Below are 23,542 nucleotides of genomic sequence, written 5' to 3'. Positions count from 1 at the left end.
GAGGCCACAACAGTGGGAGGCCCGCGTACCACAAAAAAACCCCAAAAAAACAAACAAAAAAAAAACACTGGACCTCCAGCAAATTCCCTAGAGTTGGTATTTTAAAGGGAAGGCCAGGGAAAGTTGCCCTTTAACTACATAAGCAATAGAGTAGCCCTTAGGCACACTGGATGAAGCTAAGAAATCCACTGGGGTGGCATGAAGCTGAAACGTGTGGGGCAGTAGCCCATCTGCTCTCTGTAAGCACAACGATGAATGTATGCCTTGCACAAGTGTCTAGCAAATCCCCTCACGAGGGGATGCCATCAATGTAGCGCCATACTTGGGTGTGTGGGGACAGCTGGATCCAATTAAGTTCTTGTCAGTTGAGGTTGTATGTGATGGCTGAACCGTTGTGGTATCCCATGGGCAACTAAGTAAAGGTGTATAGTACTGAGTTCCTATGTAGGTGAAGGAGAGGCTGTTAAAATAGGCACTAGCTAGAATACATGTAAGAGAAAAGTATTGGCCTGTGAAGATTGAATGGCACATTCACTTGAATTATGTGAGGTATAGGGGCTTCAATGGATGGGATCAATGTAGGTGTAATCCACCATGAGATGCCATTCCTCCTACGACACTTAACATCTATGGTGGTGTTTCAGATCTAAACAAAATTGGTTACTTCTCACTTTAAGTTAATGAACCTGATCTGTATGTCAAAGATATTCTTTTGATATGTCTTCAACATGATTTCTGATCATTTTATTTTCTCATTTAATGTGTTATTTTTGTCTACTAATTCCTTTTTTTATTTCGTGTTTAAATTTACTTGGAAAAGTTCGTGTAAATACACGAGGATAAATTTAACACACACAGTGTCCTCCCCACCTGTATATGTATGAAACGAATCAATTATGGTTGAGGATCCTTTCAGTAACATTTGGATTTGCTTACATACAGTAGCATCTGTTCTCACTCTCTCGATATGACCTCCTGGCTGTTTGATTCATTCCCATAGTGTTCTTTTAGCCCCTGCCAGATGCCTGTATACAGCTGCACGATTGTAGCTCATGAGATATGCCCTTCAAGATCCTGCCCCAGAACTGTGGACAATAGGCAACTATTTTCTTCCCAAAACATTAGTGCTAATTATATTTGTTATTACAGTATGCACCAAATATGGACAATTGGTATGTGACAAAGACAAAAAGATAGAGAGAAACAGTCTTCAATAAGTCCTAGTTTATATGCACTGGATAACTTTAGAAATTAGGGCCTAAAATCTGCTCCTCTGTTAAATATGGGTGATAATATTGAGAATGTCTAGAGCTAATAACACTTTAAATTATAACTGTGCTCCATCTGATTGTTCTAAAATGTACTGAAATTCCCCAATCACTTTACAGAACCCCAATTATTATGAATTATGTTGATTACTTATGGCTTTTCTGGCAACAAGAACAAAGACACAAAATACTAGAGGATTCATACTGAAAACAGTATGGTTTTGACTCCCAAATAGAATGCTGGAAAACTGCATCTCAACTTTTAATTTAATACGCTTTTTTTTTTTTTTTTTTGGCCATACTGAGTAGCATGCAGGATCTTAGTTCCCAGACCAGGGATAGAACCCACACCCCCTGAAGCGGAAGTGTGGAGCCCTAACTACTGGACCACCAGGGAATTCCCTAATATGCATTCCTTCTGATCCTTTGTGAGAAAAACATTTTCAAAGTTTTGGGGTTTTTTTTCCTCAAGAACTGCCTGTACTTGAAATATCTTGCCTGCTCTACTTTTGTTTCTTGCATAATTGAAGTAGTGAACTGAATAATTTAATTGAATAAGTGCCATTATTATATCAATAGATTGTCTTCTGTTTCCAATGAAAATTTTGGTTTCAGGGTATAAGCATGTATCAAAACATCAAAATGTACACCTTAAATACATGCAGTTTATATGTTCAGTCAATTATACCTTCATGAAACAAATATTGAAAACCTGTCACTTCCTAATAATTTTATTATGTTTTATTATCATCTGTGTCCTACAGGTTATTGTAGCTACTGGAACAGTATGGCGGAGTTAGAATGATGGACCTCTGGCAACTTTTCGCAACTCCAAGTTCAGTGACATCATGTTGGCAGTTTGAAATTGGCCATGGTGGGAGTATTTATATCAGGGATATTGGAAAACACTACAAACCAGGACTTAACTGTATTATTGAAAGCCTAGACTTAAGAATATAGGAACAATGCAGATTAAATTTTAAGTGTATGCTGTATGCGGTAATTACATTGTACAGAATGCACAAAAATTGAGGAACAAAAATGAGCTGATTACTTGTTAATGAAAAGGAAAATAGTCACAACATAAAAAAGTAATATAAGCATAAGATATAAACAGATATTTTACCAAGAAAATAAACAGATGGAAAATAAACACATGAAAAAAAATGCTCAACACCATGAATCCTTAGGGAGATGTAACTAAAACTACTGCTCTCTTACTAAAAGTGTAAATTCAAAAGACTGACAATACCAAGTATTGGCAAGAATGTGGAAGCATTTTACATAAACCTCGTGGGTATACAAAAGCAAACCATAATTTTAGGTCACCATTTGGCAGTTTTGTAAGTTAAACATTCACCTATTCTATGACTCAGGCATTATACTTTGAGTTACTAACACAAAACAAGTGAAAATACATACATACACATAGAATTACACACAAATGTTCTAGCACCTTTACTCACAATAGCCAAAACTGGAAGTAACCCAAATTCTCTTAACCAGACAAATGAATAAACAAATGGTATAAGTATAGAAAAGATATTACTCAGCAATAAAAAGAATGAACTACTATGGTTCATTGAAGAATCTGAAAATAATTATGAACCATGAACGAAACCAGAAAAAAAAGTAAACATTTTATGAATAAAATCATATAAGATTCTAGAAAATACAAAATAATCTATTATAAATAAAGGTAAATCAATGATGGCCTGGAGGCTGGGGAGAAGGGCCTGAGGTAAACTGGGGGTGAGAGACATGTTCATTACTGTGATTATGATGAGGTTTCATGGGTTTATATGTATGTAAAATTTAAATTGTATACTTCAAATAGATACAGTATATTGCATGTTGACTATACAGGAATAAAAATTTACAAAATGGTTCAAAAGAAAAATATAGATATCCCACTCTTTTCAGAAAATCAGGCCTGGCAATCCTATATCGCCTCTCTTTTCTGATGACCTTGGAGGAGCAGCCTTGCCTTAGTGGTAGCAAATACTGATGAGTAATAGATTCTTTCCCACCTGAGTTAACAGGAATGCTGGCTGGTCAATGAGCCACACTGTAGACTAAGGCAGCGGTCCCCAACCTTTTTGGCACCAGGGACCGGTTTCGTGGAAGACAATTTTTCAACAGACAGGGGAGGGGGGTTGGGGTGTGGGGTGGGGTGTGTGATGGTTCATCCGGCACCACGGATCGGTGCCGGTCCGAGGCCAGTGGGTTTGGGGACCCTGGACTAAGGGATCTCCTTTCTCTCTATGCTTGTTTCTCTGTGTAGCAATGGCCTTTAGCTGAACATCCCAGAGAGGCTATAGGAGTCCAGAAAACCAATAGCTTATTTTCTTTCACAATGACCTCAGCTACAAAAGCTACACTTGCTTGGAGGTTCTGAGAATTTCTGGGCATCTGTGCCCACTGATACTGCACAGTCACAGTCAATGGAGCATTTGTTGATGCAATTTTAGAAGGGGCACACTCCATCTACTTCACTGCACTCTCCTCCGCTCCAGGGTTCCTTTACTAAGATGGTTCCCTCTGGCCCTAGTCTTACAGTGGCATTATCTAGTGAACTCTGGGGATCAGGGCATGTGGTTCTTTTGCAGGATAACTGTTGAGCATTATGTGATATTTACTGTGAATAACAATTTGTGTTGTTATCAGAAGCACTGGAGGCTGTCATAACTTCCTGGCTCCTCAGGGTGTTTTCTGAGCCCACAAAAAACCCTGATACCCAGTCCACAAATTAGGACCCTGAAACCCTGCAGTCTTCCCTAGGAGACCCTGGGCAACAATGTACATTAGGCCAAAACCAGAAAGAGAGCTAAATTCTTAATCATACTGACATATGAGGCACACAAAGCATGGGACCTCCATGAGAGCTGTGCAGTCCTTAACGCTGGTAGAGCCCAGTTGTTTTCAGATCACCTCACACAGTGAATAGAAGCCCAAGACCAAAGGTGGCTAAAACATTAATGCCTTTATTATTACAGAATGCAGAGCAATAGGAGGCATGCAGTTCCCAGCTTGGTGACTCGGAGGCTGGGAAAATCCAAGAGAAGTGTCACCAGAAACTAACGTGTCCCTGAAAATGCAGTGCTTCCCAACAAGTCACCAATAGAACTCAGACAGGGTCCACTGGGCCCAGACTAGGTCGGGTCCACGCCCTACTTTGGAAATGAGAAGGGAATGAGGACCCCATAAGAGCTAAGACTACTCATTACTTCCCCCGCAAATGGGGATGGGACAGAGGTCAGCTTCCCTGAGTATGTTGGGAGGTAACTTTTGCACACCGTGGACCTCCCAGGTGATAGAGGTGAAATGAATTCTGCCATAGATGGCACTGACATAAAGCTGGCAAGGGTCCTGGGCAGGCAAGAAATTATAACATAGTTCCTTAAAGATTCTCACATACCTGGAACTTTAGGGAAATCTCCCCACTGCAGACTTTCGGATATATGGGCTTTAATTCAGGCAGATGGCTCCCTCACAACTTCTCTCTTCCAGTGTAATTATACTAGAAATAAACTGTACATCCCAGCATATCTATGGCTCTTCACTAGTCTGAAGACTCTGGTATTGAATGAGATCAGATTAGCAGCTAACAGATTACCTGCATTCACTGCACTCGTAAGACATCTTCCACTGTGAACTCTCTAATGTTGAATGAGGCTGGAACTTTGGCTAAAGGATTTTCCGCAGTCCCCACACTCACAAGGCCTTTCTCCAGTTGAATTCTCAGGTGTGCAACGAGGTTAGACTTGCAGCTAAAAGATTTCCCACATTCTCTTCACTGATGAGGTCGTTCTCCAGTGTGAACTCTCTGGTGGTAAATGAGACTAAACTTTCGGCTAAAAGATTTCCCACATTCATGGCATTCATAAGGCCTTTCTCCAGTATGAATTCTCTGATGTTGAATGAGGATGGATCTTTGACTAAAGGATTTTCCACACTCTCCACAATCATAAGGCTTTTCTCCAGTGTGAACTCTCAGGTGGTTAATGAGGTTAGATTTGCAGCTAAAGGATTTTCCACATTCCTGACACTCATAAGGCTTTTCTCCAGTGTGAACTCTCAGGTGGATAATGAGGTTAGATTTGCAGCTAAATGATTTTCCACACTCCTGACACTCATAAGGCCTTTCTCCTGTGTGGACTTTCCGATGTGAACTGAGGCTGGAGCTTTGCTTAAAGGATTTCCCACATTTACTGCACTCATAAGGTCTTTCTCCAGTATGAAGTCTCCTGTGGTGAATGAGAGTGGAGCTTCGACTAAAGGATTTTCCACATTCCTCACACTGATGAAGCCGTTCTCCAGGATGACCTCTCTGATGCTGAATGAGGTTGGATCTTTGACTAAAAGATTTTCCACATTCCCTGTATTCATAAAATTTTTCTCCAGTGTGAGCTTTCCTATGGCTATTGAGGCTGTAGCTCTGGGTAAAGGACTTCCCACATTTATGGCATTTATAAGGCCTTTCTCCAGTGTGGACTTTCTGGTACTCAATGAGGTTCCATCTTCGGGTACAGGCTTTTCCACATTTGCTGCAATTATAAAGCCCTTCTCTAGTGTGGACTCCTTGGTCCTCAACAAGTGTGTCTCTGCAGCTGAAGGCTTTCCTGCCTTCTCCCCAGTTGTGATGCATTTTTCCACTGTGAAAGACAGCCTCACACTCATTATTGTTGTTTGGGTTCTCTTCAGTGTGAGTGACTGGTTGATGGAAAAATCTCGTGCTGGCTAAGAAGTCTTTCCTTATCTCTCTATAGGAAAAGGATTTCCCTGACAGATGGGTTGTGTGGCTCTTTATAAACAAGGCTCTGTCCACAGAACTTCTGATGGGTATCTCTTCAATGTGCTGCCCTTGATACTGTTGAAGGTTGGCAGAGAAATAGAGTTGATTCCCACACGTGTATGGGTTCTGCCCAAGATGTGTTCCCCGGTGCTCAGGCAAGTGCAAAGTATCTCCCAAGATTGGGCCACACATCTCAAAGGGCTGGGCCTTCTGGAGAGATGAACCTGCCTTGAGAGGCCTGATCTGTGACACTCCATCCACAGAAATGCTCTGTTGAGAAGGTGCTTCCTTATCTTCTACTCCATGCCAACAGCCTGAAAGTAAAGAAGTGATGATGAAGTACACGTTAACCTTATTGAGAGAGGGCAAAATCATCACAAATGTAACTCGACACATCAAAGAATCAGTCCATGAAACTGTTTTCAGGAAAAGGAAGTTGGGGTCAGCTTGAGGAAGCAACTGCTGTGCCCTACTGGGTCCCTAAGGTCACAGGATGGTGCAGGCCTCACTAGGCCTAGGACATGAGGAAAGGGTGTGGCCCGGGAGAAAGGCATGTTCTATAGATTATTCATCTCTCAACAGCTTTTCTTTTTTTGGCCGTGCCATGCAGCATGCAGGATGTTAGTTCCCCAACGAGGGGTCGAACCCGTGACCACTGCAGTGGAAGCGTGGAGTCTTAACCACTGCACTGCTAGGGAAGTCCTGTCAATGGCTTTTAGCAGGATTATATTTGCTGATGACATGTGATGCTGTGGAGAAGTCTTGCTCAGGCCCAGAAAAATCTGACTGAAAAAAAAGGTTACAGGTGTTTAAGCATTATTAGACACGTGCACTCTTTAGGACACTACAAAGTGGGAAAGCACTGAGGAGGGAACAGTGTGAGGAATCAGTGAGGTAAACAGTCCAGAGGTGGGGAATAGTCTCAGCTGGAGTCAGAATAAAAATGACTAGTATTAGACATGACAAGTCAGCAAAGTGTTAAGAATGGAGAAGGAAAGATGGAGGTGAGATGTGGCCACTGGTGATGGCATCACCAAAACACAATTAAAACAGGACTGGTTATTGATATGATTGATATGAACCAAGCCCTGAAGTCATATCCTCCCCCAACTGCCATTTATCTGGGTCAGGCCCCATCTGGGCCCATCTTGTGCAGAATGGGATCATATCCATCCTGGGAAGCACAGAGGACTCTTCCTCTAGCCCCAGCTGAGCTACTGCATGAGAGGTGGATGATACAAATCCTAAGGGAAGGACAGGAGAAGTCAGTAGCCAATACTGTCCCAGACAACTCAGACACAACAGATCACAGGAAAGATATTTCAAATATTACAAAAAGTACCCATGGGCACAGCTAAAGGGAAGATGGCAGAGTAGTTAAACCAGGTATCTTCCCACCTGGACAAAAAATTCAATGGTAGAATCAATCTGATGTAACTACTTTGCAATGCAAAATTGCTTTAATTTAGGTCAACTGCAGCTGTTACTATTACCCTGATATAAAAAAAAAACAGGCAAAGACACTACAAGAAACTATGGGGCAATATATTTGATGATTATCAGTGCAAAATTAATCAACAAAATACTAGCAAACTGTATTCATCAGCATAGTAAAAAGATTATACACCATAAACACCTGGGATTTATTTCTAGAATGCCAGGATGGTTCAACCTACAAAATTAATCAGCATAATATGTCATTTTAACAGTAAGAAAAAAATTATTATCACCTCCATCAATGTACAAAAACCATCTGACAAAATTTATCACCCTTTTATGATGAAAATACTCAACAAACTATGAATAGGAGGAAAGTAGCTTAACATAATGGAAGCAAAAAAATTAAAACCCACAGCAAATATTAAACTCAATGGTAAAAGACTGAAAACTATTCCTCCAAGATCACTAACAAGAAAAGAATGTCAGCTTTCACCACTACTATTCAACACAGTATTAGAAATTCTAGACAGAGCAATTAAGCAAGAAAGACAAATAGGCATCCAAAAGAGAAAGGAAGAAGTAAAACTCACCACAGCTCATGACATCTTAAAGATTCCACCATAAAACTGTTAGAATAATTGAAGTTTGCAAAGGAAGAAGATATAAATACAAAATGAAAAAAATCAGTTATATTTCGATACATTAACAATGAACAATCTGAACGGGGAACTAAGAAAACAATTCCACATATAAAAGTACCTGTCAAGGGACTTCCCTGGTGGTGCAGTGGTTAAGAATTCACCTCCCAATGCAGGGGATGTGGGTTTAATCCCTGGTCAGGGAACTAGATCCCATGTGCATGCTGCAACTAAGAGTTCGCATGCCACACCTAAGGAGCCCACCAGCTGCAACTAAGCTAAGATTTGGCACAACCAAAAAAAAAAAGTACATGTCAAAAGAATAAAATACTTAGAAATAAACTTAACCAAGGAAGTAAGATTTGTACAGTAAAAACTACAAAACACAGCTAAAAAAAATTACAGACAATAAATGGAAAAATTTCTATACTCATGGATTGGAAGACTTAACACTGTGAAGGTGTCAATACTATCCAAGCCATCTACATATTCAATGCAATTCCCATCAAAATTCCAATGATGTTTTCTGCAGTAATAGAAAAATTCATCCTAAAATTCATATGGAACCTCAAGGGACACCAAATTGCCAAAACAATATTGAAAAAGAAGAACAAAGGTGGAAGAATCACAATTCTAAATTTCAAATATTACTGAAAAACTACAGTAATCAAAACAGTGTGATACTGGAATCAAGGCAGACATATAGACCAATGGGATAGAATAAAGAGCTCAGAAATAAACTCTTGCATATGCAGTCAAATGATTTGCAACAAGGAGGCCAAGAACATTCAATGGGGAAGGACAGACTTTTTAACACATGATGCTGGGAAAACTGAATATCCACATGCATAAGAAGGAGGTTGGATGGATACCGGGTACATAAATTAACTAAAAATGCATCAAAGATCTTAAGAGCTACAACTATAAAACGCTTAAGAAAACGTAGTGGAAAAGCTTCATGACACCACATTTGGCAGTGATTCCTTGGATACGACAAACGCACAAGGAACGAAAGAAATACAAACTAGATTTCATCAAAATGAAAACCTTTAGTACATCAAAGGATGCTATGAACATGATAAATGGCAACTCATAGAATAGGAGAAAATATCTGCAAATCACCTATCTGATGAAGGGTTAACATTCAGAATATATAGAGAATTCCTAAAACTCAACAAAAAAACCAAGCAACTTGATTCAAAAATTGGAAAAGACTTGAACAGACATTTCTCCAAAGAAGATATACAAATGGGCAATAAGTGCATGAAAAGATGCTCAACATCACTAGGCTGTCAGGGAAATGCAAATCAAAACACAATGAGATACCACTTCACATTAGTTAGGATGGTTATTACTCAAAAAAAAACAGAAAAGAAGTGTAGGCAAGCATGGGAGAAATTGGAACCTTTGTGAAGCTGCTATGGAAAACAGTATGGTGATTCTTCAAAAAATTTAAAAAAGAACTATCATAAGATACAGCAATTCTGATTCTGCGTACATACTCAAAAAGAACTGACGCAGGGACACTAAAAGATATCTGCACACTCATGTTCATAACACCATAATTCACAAGAGCCAAAGGCAAAAGCACCCAACTGTCTACTGATAGAATAATGGGTAAACAAATCGTGGTATATACAATGTTATTCAGTCATAAAAGGGAAGCAAATTCTGACACATACTACAACATAGATGAACCTTTAAGATATTATGCTAAGTAAAGTAAGCCAGACACCAAAGGAGAACTACTGTCTGATTCCACCCACATGGGATACTCATAATAGGCAAATTCATATTTACAGAAAGTAGAATGGTGGTTGTCAGTAGATGGGGGAAGTTACTGATTAAGGGGAACAGAGTTTCAGTCTGAAGATGAAAAAGTTCTGTGGATGCATGACTGTGATGGTTGCACAATGAGAGTGTACTAAATGCCACTTAGAAATGCAAATATTTTCTTTTGTATATTTTGCCACAACTAAAATAAAGTAAAGAGACTTCCCTGGTGGTCCAGTGGTAAAGAATCCGCCTTACAATGCAGGGTACATGGGTTGGATCCCTGGTTGGGGAACTAAGATCCCACATGCTGCAGAGCAACTAAGCCCGTGCATCTCAACTACAGAGCCCACACAGCACAGCTAGAGCCCACGTGCCCTGGAGCCCGTTTGCCACAACTAGAGAGAGAAAACCCGCATGCCACAACTAGAGAGAAGCCCACGTGCCACAAGGAACAGCCCGTGCACCGCAACGAAGATCCTGCATGCCACAACTAAGACCAGATGTAGTCAAAAGAAACTACAAGATAAATAAAATATTTTTAAAAAGAGAAAGAAACATAAACCTTTAAAAAATAAAGTAAAGGGGCTTCCCTGGTGGCGCAGTGGTTGCGCATCCGCCTGCCAATGCAGGGGACCCGGGTTCGCGCCCAGGTCTGGGAGGATCCCACATGCCGCGGAGCGGCTGGGCCCATGAGCCATGGCCGCTGAGCCTGCGCGTCCGGAGCCTGTGCTCCGCAACGGGAGAGGCCACAGCAGAGGGAGGCCCGCATACCACACACACACAAAAAAAATCAATCAATCAATCAATCAATCAATCCTAAGCAAAAGACCTCTCAAGAATATTTGTGTAGGGCTTCCCTGGTGGCGAAGTGGTTGAGAGTCCGCCTGCCAATGCAGGGGATACGGGTTCGTGCCCCAGTCTGGGAAGATTCCACATTCTGCGAAGCGGCTAGGCACGTGAGCCATGGTCGCTGAAGCTGCGCGTCCGGAGCCTATGCTCCGCAACGGGAAAGGCCACAACAGTGAGAGGACCGCGTACCGCAAAAAAAAAAAAAAAAAAAATTTGTGTAAGCAGTGACTATGAAAGTGACTATAACTCCTGACACAGTCAGGCAAAAATAAATGTAAGCTATAGGAAGGGAGACATACCAGGGGGCCATGGTGCTAGACAGTCACCCAGAGAGGGAAAGGGCAAGACAGGAGGGATCCATTAGGCTGACCTAAAGAACAGCGATACCAAATCCTTCCCTGTAAGGCTTTGGCGCAGCAGATGCTGGAGTGATAAGGATGAGAAGTAGGCATGCACTCAGCTCACCCCTTGAACCACAGCACATACCCAGGCAACTGGGGAAGGAAGCAGTGCCCATGGTTTAAATGGAGACATACCTGACCCTGGAGAAAAAAGAAAGGCCAAGCCTTGCCCAGGGCATAGGGGCAGGTGTGAGAGCTTACCCAATGAAGATGTAAGTGCAAAATTCTCCAGCATCACATCGTGGTACAGGCATCTCTGAGCCTCATCAAGGAGAGCCCATTCCTCCCAGGAGAAATACAGGGCCACATCCTCAAAGGTCACACTTCCCTGCCAGGATAGAGACAGATGAAATCATCAGCAGCCTCACTCCTGAAGACCCACAATCTATCTCCTCACACATCTACCCCATGTCCATCCTCCTCCTAAGATCTCAGAGGAGATTCCAGACCCTGGTGCCATTGGTGTCTGCTGTCTTCTCATACTCCCATTAACCACTGTGTTCACTCTACTGTCCACTCTGCTACCAGATGGAGCCTGTTAAGACCTAGATGCGAACACCTCCCTCACCTGATCCAGACCTCCCACTGCGTGCAGAACAGATGCCTAACCTCACAGGCAGTCATTCCAAGTCTGACTCTTACTCCCCACACCTAGTTTGTTCTCACCAGAAAGGAAGGAGACCTGCAATTCCCTGAACCAGCTTAGCCTCACCTCCAAGCACTTCCCGTTTTTGTGATAAGCTTCCACATCTCTTTCCATTGGTGGCCTGAAATGGGAACCCCTCCATCAAACCCCTGGACTCAACTCAGGACCCTGAGCTAGGATTCTCTAAGGTCCCCACACCCAAGGGCTGGGAAAATGGCAGGTGACAAGTCTCATGACACCACAAATTTGGAGAAATTAGGGGTTGGGACCAGTGAGGGGGGACAAAACCGCCACTTACCTGATTAGGTTCCAAAAGCACTTCTGCAGCCATGGAAACCTGTGGGAAGAGGCAGGTCTTAGAGGATTGTGAGCATGGCATCCTACCAGGGGCTCAGGCCTTCCCTGCACCCCTGGGGGTCACCAGAGCCAGGTAATCTCGGGCCGACCATCTAACCTCTGTATTGACTCTCAGCAGTTTTGTGTCCTTGGGGAAAACCCCCCAAACACCCTCTGCCTCAATGTCCTCAGCAGCCCTACAATTTGTGCTTCCACTGAACAGACTCTGGGGGTTTTTTCAAACTTAACTTAGATCATGTCTCTTTTCCGCAAAAATTTCCATGGCTCCAAGAGCCCCAAGAAGGAAGGTACAACTCCTCAGCCTGTCACTGCAGGTGCGACTCTACCCACACTTTGTTCCCTGCAGAAGCAACACGGACCCCAGGTTTCCCCAATCCTCCCGGCTCAATCCGACCTCCCAGCCTTTGCACCTGCCGGTCCCTCCGCCTGTGACCCTCTGCCACGCGCCATCACACCGTCTGTCAGAAACAGGGCCCCACCCACGGCCGCCTCACCGTCCTGGACACCGGGGCCTGGGCTGCGGGCACGAGAGCAGGCGCCCCGCACTCGGGGCTTTAGTGTCTGGTGGGGTGAGGGCGGTGAGGGCCCGGAGGACGAGCGTTTACCTGAGGCGAGTCCCTCGGCGCCGCCGCCGCCGCCGCCGCCGCCCGCGGGGCTGGGACCCGATGCGGTTAGAGCCGCGGGACCTCGAGGAGCCCCAAGCGTGAGTAGAACGCGGACTGGCCGGGAGCGGGCGCGGTCGGGATGGGGCCGGGTGGGTGCTCGTCTTGGGCGGGGGCTGCCTGCCGGTTGTTTCTCCCAGCGTCGGCCCGCATTGGAGTTCGCCTGCGATCGCCGCTCCCTCTCCCCCGCCTGCTGCTGGCCTCACCCAGATGCAGAAGCGAGGGTTCGCCGCTCCCTCTTTTCTCCCTCTGGCCGCCGCCTCGCTCCTCGTTTCCTTCCTCTCCCATTTTTGGGGATGGGGCGGCTAGGACTGAGGAAGTGCGCCCAGGGCCGCCGCCCCGGCCGCGGTGGCTCGGTCCCCCGCGCCCTTGCACATCCACCCGGCCCGCGAGCACCGCGGCGTGAGGGATCCCGGCGCCGAGCCGCGAGCTGTTCCTGAGGGGCTGTCACGCCCGAGGACTCCGGCCCCGCCTGCCCGGCGACCCTGCGTTTGCCTCATACTGGGTTTAAATCGCCCGGCTGGGGCTTGGAAGGAAAACCTCCCCCCACCCTGCAGTTCTCCTCCCACGTCTTATCCATAAAACATTAAATCATTTTATCTAAAAAACATAAAGCTGTTTTACACATGCCCATTCCTTTTTGTACTACACAGCTGACAGTTTCTCTTGTATGAAATATAACATTGGCTATTGTTTATTAAGGAGTACTCTCTCTGCACATTTATAAAATAGAAAGTTGTTGATAAACAAAATTCAACTGACTACATGTTAAAGATCTAAATGTGTGTATTGAATGATTCTTGAATTTGGCAGCATCATATGTAGCAAGTAGAGAGGAGCTGCAAAGCGCCGTGGAAAGAGAAAGGTTTTTAAAGGCAACACAGGGAAGTCATAAACAGAAAAATGGATGATTTCACATAAGGTCATCTCCCTTGGAGAAAAAAGTTCTTTTGAGGTGGGTTACTTCATCTTCCTTTGAGAAGTGGAGAGGGCACATGTGACAGATGGTCCCATTGGTACCGACCAGACAATTACACACTTACTGCTTCTGATTACATTTCTGGGGAAGGTTGTAACTGCAGCTATGTTAGGTATTAAGTCTTGGTGTTAGCACGAGTGACTCCACTTAGAGGCTGTTGTTTCTGGTTTAGCAAAGTGAAAAGTCTGATAATTCTATCTTGTGGAGAAAAGCAATGTTTATGCCATGGTAACTTTTTTGAATTCTGTCTGCACATGAATGCATCTCTCTGTGTTTGCCTGTGTATTCATATATATATATATATATATTCCTATTTTTTTGTTTGTTTAGTAAAAGGGAATTCATAATTTGTGTATAGATCTGTTGTTTGCTCACTTAACAAGAGTTGTTCTTATTTACTATTATATCGCCAATTCTAGCAGAATAATTTGGACCAACAATCATGTAACTTAAAAAATTAAAAATACAAATTAATATTGATCCAACTGGAGAAATCAGAGCTAAATCTATTTGAGCTAGATTAGGAAACTTTTTTTCCTGGTTCAGAAATCACGGAAGAACTTAGAGACATGGGTGTCACTGCTGATGAACACAAAGGAAAGCAGGGAAAAGGATGCTATTAGCACAGACGTGTCCATTAGTCACTGCTTTGGATTCACAATAAGAGTAATGCAAAGACTCAAAATGGAAGAGAGACAATAAAAGTAGACAAAGGAGCTCACTATAATCAGGGTGGTTCGTGTGGCCATAGCCTCATGGGAAGGTCTGGGGTAGAGTCTGTTGCTGTGAATGTGTTGGACTTGTTGCTTGTGCCTGTGCAGGAAAAGGACCATGTACCCACTAGTCCAGATCATGAAGCCCAAACATATAACATCCATGTAAGATAATGTAACTGCATGTAAAAAGCTGATAAATTTATCAGGCATGAGTGAGAAACGGTATCCATAATTTGTTTTTACACTTATGTTTTTGCTACTTCTTGGGCCAATTACTCTAATAGGAATGCAGACATTTACCAAGAGTTGTAGTATCCAGAAAAGAAAACTACAGAAGCCAATATACTTTGTGGATCGAATTCTGAATTCCACCCACAAAGAGGTTCTGGGGCAAAACTTAATGGCCTGGAAACCACTCAGAAGACTGGTAGTGCTGAGAGAAACCCCTCTGGCCACTTTGTGTAAATAGAAGACAAGTTTACATCCAGCAACATCCAGGAAATATTTCAATCCAAAAGCTGCCATTGTCTGTGGGATCCCTCTGGAGAAGAGAGACAAGTTGTTGGCTAAGGCCAGTGGTTGATAATATGATCTGTGGATCTCAACTCCTATCCAGTCAACAAAGTGAAGTTTAAAAGGCAAAGGAGGGAGGAGTTTCCCAGGATCCCATCTCCAGTCTGAGTGAGGAAAATGATTTCCATTTCCAGGTTGGCATGCCCTTAACTTTCTTCTTTTTTTTTTTTTTAATTTATTTTTGGCTGCGTTGGGTCTTCGACGGGCTTTCTCTAGTTGTAGTGAGCGGGGGCTACTCTTTGCTGTGGCGTGCGGGCTTCTCATTGCGGTGGCTTCTCTTGTTGCAGAGCATGGGCTCTAGGCGCGCGGGCTTCAGTAGTTGTGGCACGCGGGCTCAGTAGTGTGGCACATGGGCTTAGTTGCTCCACGGCATGTGGGATCTTCCCGGACTAGGGCTCGAACCTGTGTCCCGTGCATTGGCAGGTGGATTCTTAACTACTGCGCCACCAGGGAAGTCCAACCCTTCACTTTCATAGCTAGGAGATATTGATTTATTTTGAGATAGAAATAAATGAATAAATGCTAGAAAGATAAATGAACATAAATGTGTCACCTTCTTCTGCTCAGCTGTATCTACTGCTGAACATAGCACATGATTTCCTCTCTTTTGGTAACACATTTTCTTACTTTAACTGGATTATAGGAGTACATACTTATGGGTGCAGTGGTTATTAATTAAGGTCTTATGATGGAATTCATCCAAGTGTTCATTTGAGGGGGTATTTGAATAAAGGATGCACTATTCACACAACATATTTTCCTACAGCCATGAACTGAATGAAGATCATTTTCCTCCATGTATGAAATTACCTTCAGGATATATTCTTAAGTGAGAAAAGGCAAGTGGGTTAGGAGATGTTTAGTATTCTACAATTATTCTTATGATTGTGAAGGAATAAGAATATAAATAATGTAGATAAATACACATTTTCTCTCTATCTATCTGTACAATTACATTAAAAACAATTAAAGAATGAACTATAACCTTCAATAAGTAATGATATAGAGGGGCAGAGATTAAACAATGTGGAGGGACAGGAATGGAAACTAGATATAGCTGAATTAATTTACCTCAATTATAATTTTGACTTTGGTGTAAATATAAATATTTTATTTATTAAACTATAGTATATCAAAATGAAATTAAAACAATCAATCAAATTTAATGACAGGGCTTCCCTGGTGGCGCAGCGGTTGCGCGTCCGCCTGCCGATACAGGGGAACTGGGTTCGCGCCCCGGTCTGGGAGGATCCCACATGCCGCGGAGCAGCTGGGCCCGTGAGCCATGGCCTCTGGGCCTGCGCGTCCGGAGCCTGTCCTCCGCAACGGGAGAGGCCGCAGCAGAGGGAGGCCCGCATACCACAAAAAAAAAAAAAAAAAAAAAAAAATTTAATGACAAAAGTAAAACAAATATATAAATCTCAGTGTGTAATAAAGTTGTAGTCTATCCATACGAAATAGTAATACTTAAAGTACTTTTTTAAATTTTTGGCCGCACTGCACTGGTTTCAGGATCTTAGTTCCCCAACCAGGGATCCAACCTGGGCCCCTGGCGGTGGAAGCACAGAGTCCTGACCACAGAACCGCCAGGGAATTCCGCAAGTACATTTTTAAAAACAGTTTTGACTATACATTTGTACTGAAACATATCTATGCAAAATCCCTACAGAGATTTAAAAAATTTACTCATGTTTATATTTCAATAAAATATTTATATTTAAAATTAATAAGTACATTATACAAGAGATTCATCACAGTTTGATCAAAAGTTAGAAAAATTGAAAGGAAACAATTTAAGTAAAAGTTATATCATTTTAAACTTGTTTGGAAGAATGAACTTAAACTTGATCTGTATTTGTTTAAACCATGTTTAAACCATTATGTATATTCTATCTCCTCTCATTAAAGGGATCTACAGATGATAGCCCTGTCCTGAGTAACTACCATCCAAATTACTCAGGCTGTGTTCTCCAAATGCACTTTTTCATGAAAGAAAATAGCATCTTTTAAAAAATTGCCAATTCCAGATCTAGCGCAGGAAATGTTCAAGATGGAACATCTATTCAATCCAGGACACAAGGACAGTCTACCACACAACTGGGGTCACGTGAGAATGAGGATGCCACAGTATTCAACTTGAAAAGCATCCCCCTCCACAGTCATGATACAAATTAAATCTCAAAGAAAATTACCTGGACAAGTTTTAAACGCATCAAGTACTTTAAGTAACCACATGCTTGTAATGCTACAAAGCCAGAGTCAGAAACCTTTCAGAAAGTTAAGGAATTGACTAGTTATTCTGGAAACAGAAAAATAAAGGGAAATAGGAATGATTTCTACTGTCTTTCCAGTACAGACTATTTCACGGTAATCAAATAGAGGACGCAGAAAAGTTTTTTGTAGAAGGATTCTAAGTGAAAATACAAAAATGGTAATAGAATATTAACATTCTGCTTCCTCTAGTATAGTAGTGGATCTACAGAATGATCATCAGTGACAGCTGCAACCAACCGATGACAGGCTGTGGGAAATTGATATTGGGGCACATGGTCGTGCTGATCAATCCTCATGATCAATCCTCATGTCACAGAAAGGGCTACATACAGACGGTCATAATGGCCCTCCATTGTAGGCAATAAGAAGGACATTGTACCACCTGGGAAGTATCCTTGACAAAAATCTGAACCTACATTAGACTACCCTTTGGAGCAAATTATGCATTTACTGGCCATTTGGAAGAATGTGTTAGACAATATCAAAAAGCTGCAATTAGATAGTAGAATGATGGAAATGATCTTGTACACATGATCCAGTTTCTTCTCCACGAAAAAAAAAGTTTTGAAGGAGGGAGAAATAGTAATTACAAGTGGTCTAAAAGACAAAATGACTGGATCGTGATTCAAATGATCTGAAAAGGAGATTTTTTGGGGGGAGGAAATTTGTTATGTGTGAGCTCTGACCATGTGTTTGATGTCACTGTTATTTTTGTAGGTGTGAAAAGCACATACATGTTCTGCTCATGAATGAATTCCATGTTTAGGATATACATTCATGATTATTTACTTTTAATTTTTTTAAAAAATATTTTCTTTCTTTTTTAAAAATTAATTAGTTTATTTATTTTTAGCTGCGTTGGGTCCTGGTTGCTGCGTGCTGGTTGTCTCTAGTTGCCAGGAGCAGAGGCTTCTCTTGTTGCGGGGCATGGGCTCTAGGCGTGCGGGCTTCAGTAGTTGTGGCTCATGGGATCTAGAGCGCAGGATCAGTAGCTGTGGCACAGGGACTTAGTTGCTCCACAGCATGTGAGATCGTCCCGGACCAGGGCTCGAACCCGTGTCCCCTGCAAAGGCAGGCGGATTCTTAACCACTGCGCCAACAGGGAAGCCACCATTTAGATCTTTAACATGTAGTCAGTTGAATTTTGTTTATCAACAACTTTCTATTTTATAAATGTGCAGAGAGAGTACTCCTTAATAAACAATAGCCAATGTTATATTTCATACAAGAGAAACTGTCAGCTGTGTAGTACAAAAAGGAATGGGCATGTGTAAAACAGCTTTATGTTTTTTAGATAAAATGATTTAATGTTTTATGGATAAGACGGTGTTTCTCTCTGAGTTGGGCATAATCATTAATCATTGACTACCAGGAAGGAGTGGCCCGGATCCCACCACATCCGGCTTCGTCAGAGCCGTCCAATATGCCTCCTCTATCTTGTCTACTGTGGCCCAGGTGATTTTTTTTTTTTCTTTAAATTCCCGGACAAAACGTACTAAAGCTCACAAAAATGACTTTAATGCCTCAGTCTGCGTGCATTTACAGGACAATAAGATAATGTATAATCACTTGCATCTACCAGACAATGTTCACATCTACCAGACAATGTTCGCATGGAATGCGAATTTCTAAACACTTCAGAGATCAATAGCACTTCGGACTCTCCAGAAATTGGCCTTCGCCCCTTTAAGAGGAAGCGAAGCTTCTCTCCGACCTAGAAGAACAAGGCCTTCAGTTTTGAGCAGCCCCGAGGCATTGCTTGACCCTTTTCCTGGGAGATTCCAGCAAAGGCGCCGCTCCTGCGGGCCTGTGTGGCGGCGGGAACTCCATTACCCAGAAAGCTACGCGCTGAGCGGCAGCGACGAACACCCAATGAACATCCAGACTTTCGGCATTTCCGGGAGGGCGCGCTGGGCGAAGGCGGGACTTCCGGTATTTTGTGGCGGTCATTTTGGCGGTCCTCGGGGTCAGAAGGCCGAGAGGGCAGAGTCGGCCTTGAGGTGATTGACGGAGAAGGCGCGGGAAGAGGCTCTGTCCCCAGTGACTAGAGGCGGTTCTATAGTCGGGCACATCGCCGCTTGCGGGGCCGGTCTGGAGACGTTGGTGCCCGGTCCCTTCGGGACGCTCGGCTGTCCCCTCTCTGCCCCGGCTTGTGGCTCAGGTGGCGGCGGCGGCGGCGGCGGCGCCGAGGGACTCGCCTCAGGTAAACGCTCGTCCTCCGGGCCCTCACCGCCCTCACCCCACCAGACACTAAAGCCCCGAGTGCGGGGCGCCTGCTCTCGTGCCCGCAGCCCAGGCCCCGGTGTCCAGGACGGTGAGGCGGCCGTGGGTGGGGCCCTGTTTCTGACAGACGGTGTGATGGCGCGTGGCAGAGGGTCACAGGCGGAGGGACCGGCAGGTGCAAAGGCTGGGAGGTCGGATTGAGCCGGGAGGATTGGGGAAACCTGGGGTCCGTGTTGCTTCTGCAGGGAACAAAGTGTGGGTAGAGTCGCACCTGCAGTGACAGGCTGAGGAGTTGTACCTTCCTTCTTGGGGCTCTTGGAGCCATGGAAATTTTTGCGGAAAAGAGACATGATCTAAGTTAAGTTTGAAAAAACCCCCAGAGTCTGTTCAGTGGAAGCACAAATTGTAGGGCTGCTGAGGACATTGAGGCAGAGGGTGTTTGGGGGGTTTTCCCCAAGGACACAAAACTGCTGAGAGTCAATACAGAGGTTAGATGGTCGGCCCGAGATTACCTGGCTCTGGTGACCCCCAGGGGTGCAGGGAAGGCCTGAGCCCCTGGTAGGATGCCATGCTCACAATCCTCTAAGACCTGCCTCTTCCCACAGGTTTCCATGGCTGCAGAAGTGCTTTTGGAACCTAATCAGGTAAGTGGCGGTTTTGTCCCCCCTCACTGGTCCCAACCCCTAATTTCTCCAAATTTGTGGTGTCATGAGACTTGTCACCTGCCATTTTCCCAGCCCTTGGGTGTGGGGACCTTAGAGAATCCTAGCTCAGGGTCCTGAGTTGAGTCCAGGGGTTTGATGGAGGGGTTCCCATTTCAGGCCACCAATGGAAAGAGATGTGGAAGCTTATCACAAAAACGGGAAGTGCTTGGAGGTGAGGCTAAGCTGGTTCAGGGAATTGCAGGTCTCCTTCCTTTCTGGTGAGAACAAACTAGGTGTGGGGAGTAAGAGTCAGACTTGGAATGACTGCCTGTGAGGTTAGGCATCTGTTCTGCACGCAGTGGGAGGTCTGGATCAGGTGAGGGAGGTGTTCGCATCTAGGTCTTAACAGGCTCCATCTGGTAGCAGAGTGGACAGTAGAGTGAACACAGTGGTTAATGGGAGTATGAGAAGACAGCAGACACCAATGGCACCAGGGTCTGGAATCTCCTCTGAGATCTTAGGAGGAGGATGGACATGGGGTAGATGTGTGAGGAGATAGATTGTGGGTCTTCAGGAGTGAGGCTGCTGATGATTTCATCTGTCTCTATCCTGGCAGGGAAGTGTGACCTTTGAGGATGTGGCCCTGTATTTCTCCTGGGAGGAATGGGCTCTCCTTGATGAGGCTCAGAGATGCCTGTACCACGATGTGATGCTGGAGAATTTTGCACTTACATCTTCATTGGGTAAGCTCTCACACCTGCCCCTATGCCCTGGGCAAGGCTTGGCCTTTCTTTTTTCTCCAGGGTCAGGTATGTCTCCATTTAAACCATGGGCACTGCTTCCTTCCCCAGTTGCCTGGGTATGTGCTGTGGTTCAAGGGGTGAGCTGAGTGCATGCCTACTTCTCATCCTTATCACTCCAGCATCTGCTGCGCCAAAGCCTTACAGGGAAGGATTTGGTATCGCTGTTCTTTAGGTCAGCCTAATGGATCCCTCCTGTCTTGCCCTTTCCCTCTCTGGGTGACTGTCTAGCACCATGGCCCCCTGGTATGTCTCCCTTCCTATAGCTTACATTTATTTTTGCCTGACTGTGCCTGGAAGTGTAGTCACTTATATAGTCACTACTTACACAGATGTTCTTGAAAGATCCTTAGCTAAGATTCTTTTTACTTTATTTTAGTTGTGGCAATTTTGCAAAACAAATTATTTACCACTTCTAAGTGGCATTTAGTAATTCTCATTGTGCAACCATCACAATCATGCATCCACAGAAGTTTTTCATGTTGTAAACTTCAACTCTGACCCATTAAACAGTAACTTCCCCCATCCACTCACAACCACCATTCTACTTTCTGTATCTGAATTTGACTATTCTGAGTGTCTCATATTGGTGGAATCATCAGCAGTTGTTTTTTTTTGGTCTGGCTTTTTTGACTTAGCATAATATCTTTAAGGTTCATCTGTGTTGTAGTATGTGTCAGAATTTCCTTTTTAAGGCTGAATGTTATTCTATTTTATGAATGTACCACATTTTGTTTACTATTATTTCATCAGTGGACACTTGAGTGCTTCTACCTTTTGGCTCTTTGTATAATGCTGTTATGAACATGGGTGTGCAGATATTTAGTGTCCCTGCCTCAATTTTTTTGGGTACATGCAGGAAATTGGAATTGCTTCATCTTATGATAAATCTATTTTTAATAGAATTAAAATTACAGCTGCACAAAGGTTCCAATTTCTCCCATCCTTGCCGACGCTTCTGTTTTTTTGGGGTGATAACCATCCTAATTGGTGTGAAGTGGTAGCATAGTGGGTTTTTTGGTTTGTTCTGTTTTTGTTTTTTTAAAGCAGGTATGTTCTTTTATTTACTTATTTATTTATTTTTGGCTGCATTTTGTCTTCGTTGCTGGGCGTGCGCTTTCTCTAGTTGTGGCGAGTGGGGGCTACTCTTCGTTGTGGTACGCGGGCTTCTCATTGTGGTGGCTTCTCTTGTTGCAGAGCATGGGCTCTAGGTGCACGGTCTTCAGTAGTTGTGGCATGTGGGCTCAGTTGTGGCTCACGGGCTGTAGACCCCAAGCTCAATAGTTGTGGTGCACAGGCTTAGTTGCTTTGCAGCATGTGGGATCTTGCCAGATCACGGATCGCATCCGTGTCCTCTGCATTGACAGGCAGATTCTTAACCACTGCACCACCAGGGAAGTCCCAGTATCATAGTGTTTCGATTTGCTTTTCCCTAACAGCTGGTGATGTTGAGCGTCTTTTTGGGTGCTTATTACCCTTTTGTATATCTTTGTTGGAGTAATGTCTGTTGAAGTCTTTTCCCAATTTTTGAATCAAGTTGCTTGATGTTTTTGTTTTTGAATTTTAGGAATTCTCTATATATTCTGGATATTAATTTTTTTTCAGATATGTATTTGCAAATATTATCTCCCAGTCTGTAAGTTGCCTTTTTACTTTGTTCTTAGCATCGTTTGATGTACCAAAGTTTTTCATTTTGATGAAGTCCAGTTTGTTTTCCTTTTGTTCCTTGTGCCTTTGATGTCGTTTCCAAGGAATCATTGCCAAATACAATGTCATGAAGCTTTTCCTCTGTTTTCTTTGAAGAGTTTTATATTTGTAGCTCTTAAGTTTAGATCTTTGATCCATTTTGAGTTAATTTATGTACCTGGTGTCCGTCTAATTTCATTCTTATGCATGTGGTATTCAGTTTTCCCAGCATCATGTGTTGAAAAGCCTGTCATTCCCTGTCGAATGGTCTTGGCCTCCTTTTTGAAAACCATTTAACCATATATGTGAGAGTTTATTTCTGAGCTCTTTATTCTGTGTCATTGGTCTGTATGTCTGCCTTGATTCCAGTATCACACTGTTTTGATTACTGTAGCTTCACACTGATACTTGAAATTTAGAATTGTGACACCTCCAACTTTGTTCTCCTTTTTCAAGATTGTTTTGGCTATTTGTTGTCACTTGAGATTGCATATGAATTTTAGGATGAATTTTTCTATTACTGCAGAAAACATCATTGGAATTTTGATAGGGATTGCATTGAGTCTGTAGATGGCTTGGGGGTCATATCAACATCTTCACAATATTAAGTTTTCCAACTTATGAGCATAGAAGTCTTTCCATTTACTGTCTTTAATTTTTTTTAGCAGTGTTTTATACTTTTTAGTGTGCAAGTCTTACTTCCTTAGTTTATTTCTAAGTATTTTATTCTTTTGATAGATACTTTTTTTTTTTTTTTTAATGACTATGTTTCACAATTAGCTCACAGAATTCTTTTTTTTTTTTTGGGCCCTCGG

General features: G+C 43.2%; 3 protein-coding genes across 3 annotated transcripts in view; 1 reads left to right on the top strand and 2 right to left on the bottom strand.

Moving 5' to 3' along the window:
• ZSCAN4 (zinc finger and SCAN domain containing 4) overlaps positions 1 to 4,770 on the bottom strand; it is a 23,980-nt gene extending 19,210 nt beyond the window's left edge. Inside the window, exon 1 of the mRNA XM_028477610.2 lies at positions 4,687 to 4,770. The gene's annotated coding sequence lies outside the window, so the exon portion shown is untranslated. The remainder of the gene's footprint in view (positions 1 to 4,686) is intronic.
• Positions 4,771 to 4,992: 222 nt separating this feature from the next.
• On the bottom strand, positions 4,993 to 12,808 carry LOC102975940 (zinc finger protein 211-like). The gene is made up of 4 exons (XM_024116957.3): positions 12,776 to 12,808; positions 12,112 to 12,150; positions 11,369 to 11,495; positions 4,993 to 6,377 (listed from the first exon to the last, which is right to left on the bottom strand). The coding sequence occupies exons 2-4, from the start codon at positions 12,142 to 12,144 to the stop codon at positions 5,062 to 5,064; spliced, it is 1,476 nt and encodes a 491-aa protein (XP_023972725.1). The 5' UTR covers positions 12,145 to 12,150; positions 12,776 to 12,808; the 3' UTR covers positions 4,993 to 5,061.
• Positions 12,809 to 19,325: 6,517 nt separating this feature from the next.
• LOC102975441 (zinc finger protein 211-like) overlaps positions 19,326 to 23,542 on the top strand; it is a 14,780-nt gene continuing 10,563 nt past the window's right edge. Inside the window, exons 1-3 of the mRNA XM_007127417.4 lie at positions 19,326 to 19,577; positions 20,203 to 20,241; positions 20,858 to 20,984. Of these exons, the coding sequence (XP_007127479.1) occupies positions 20,209 to 20,241; positions 20,858 to 20,984 (160 nt within the window). The 5' untranslated portion in view covers positions 19,326 to 19,577; positions 20,203 to 20,208. The remainder of the gene's footprint in view (positions 19,578 to 20,202; positions 20,242 to 20,857; positions 20,985 to 23,542) is intronic.

Source organism: Physeter macrocephalus, chromosome 17 (assembly GCF_002837175.3).
Source record: "Physeter macrocephalus isolate SW-GA chromosome 17, ASM283717v5, whole genome shotgun sequence".
In the NCBI taxonomy this organism is placed as follows: Eukaryota; Metazoa; Chordata; class Mammalia; order Artiodactyla; family Physeteridae; genus Physeter; species Physeter macrocephalus.
The sequence above is the reverse complement of the archived record's forward strand: the minus strand, read 5'-3'. Positions and strand labels throughout refer to the sequence as shown.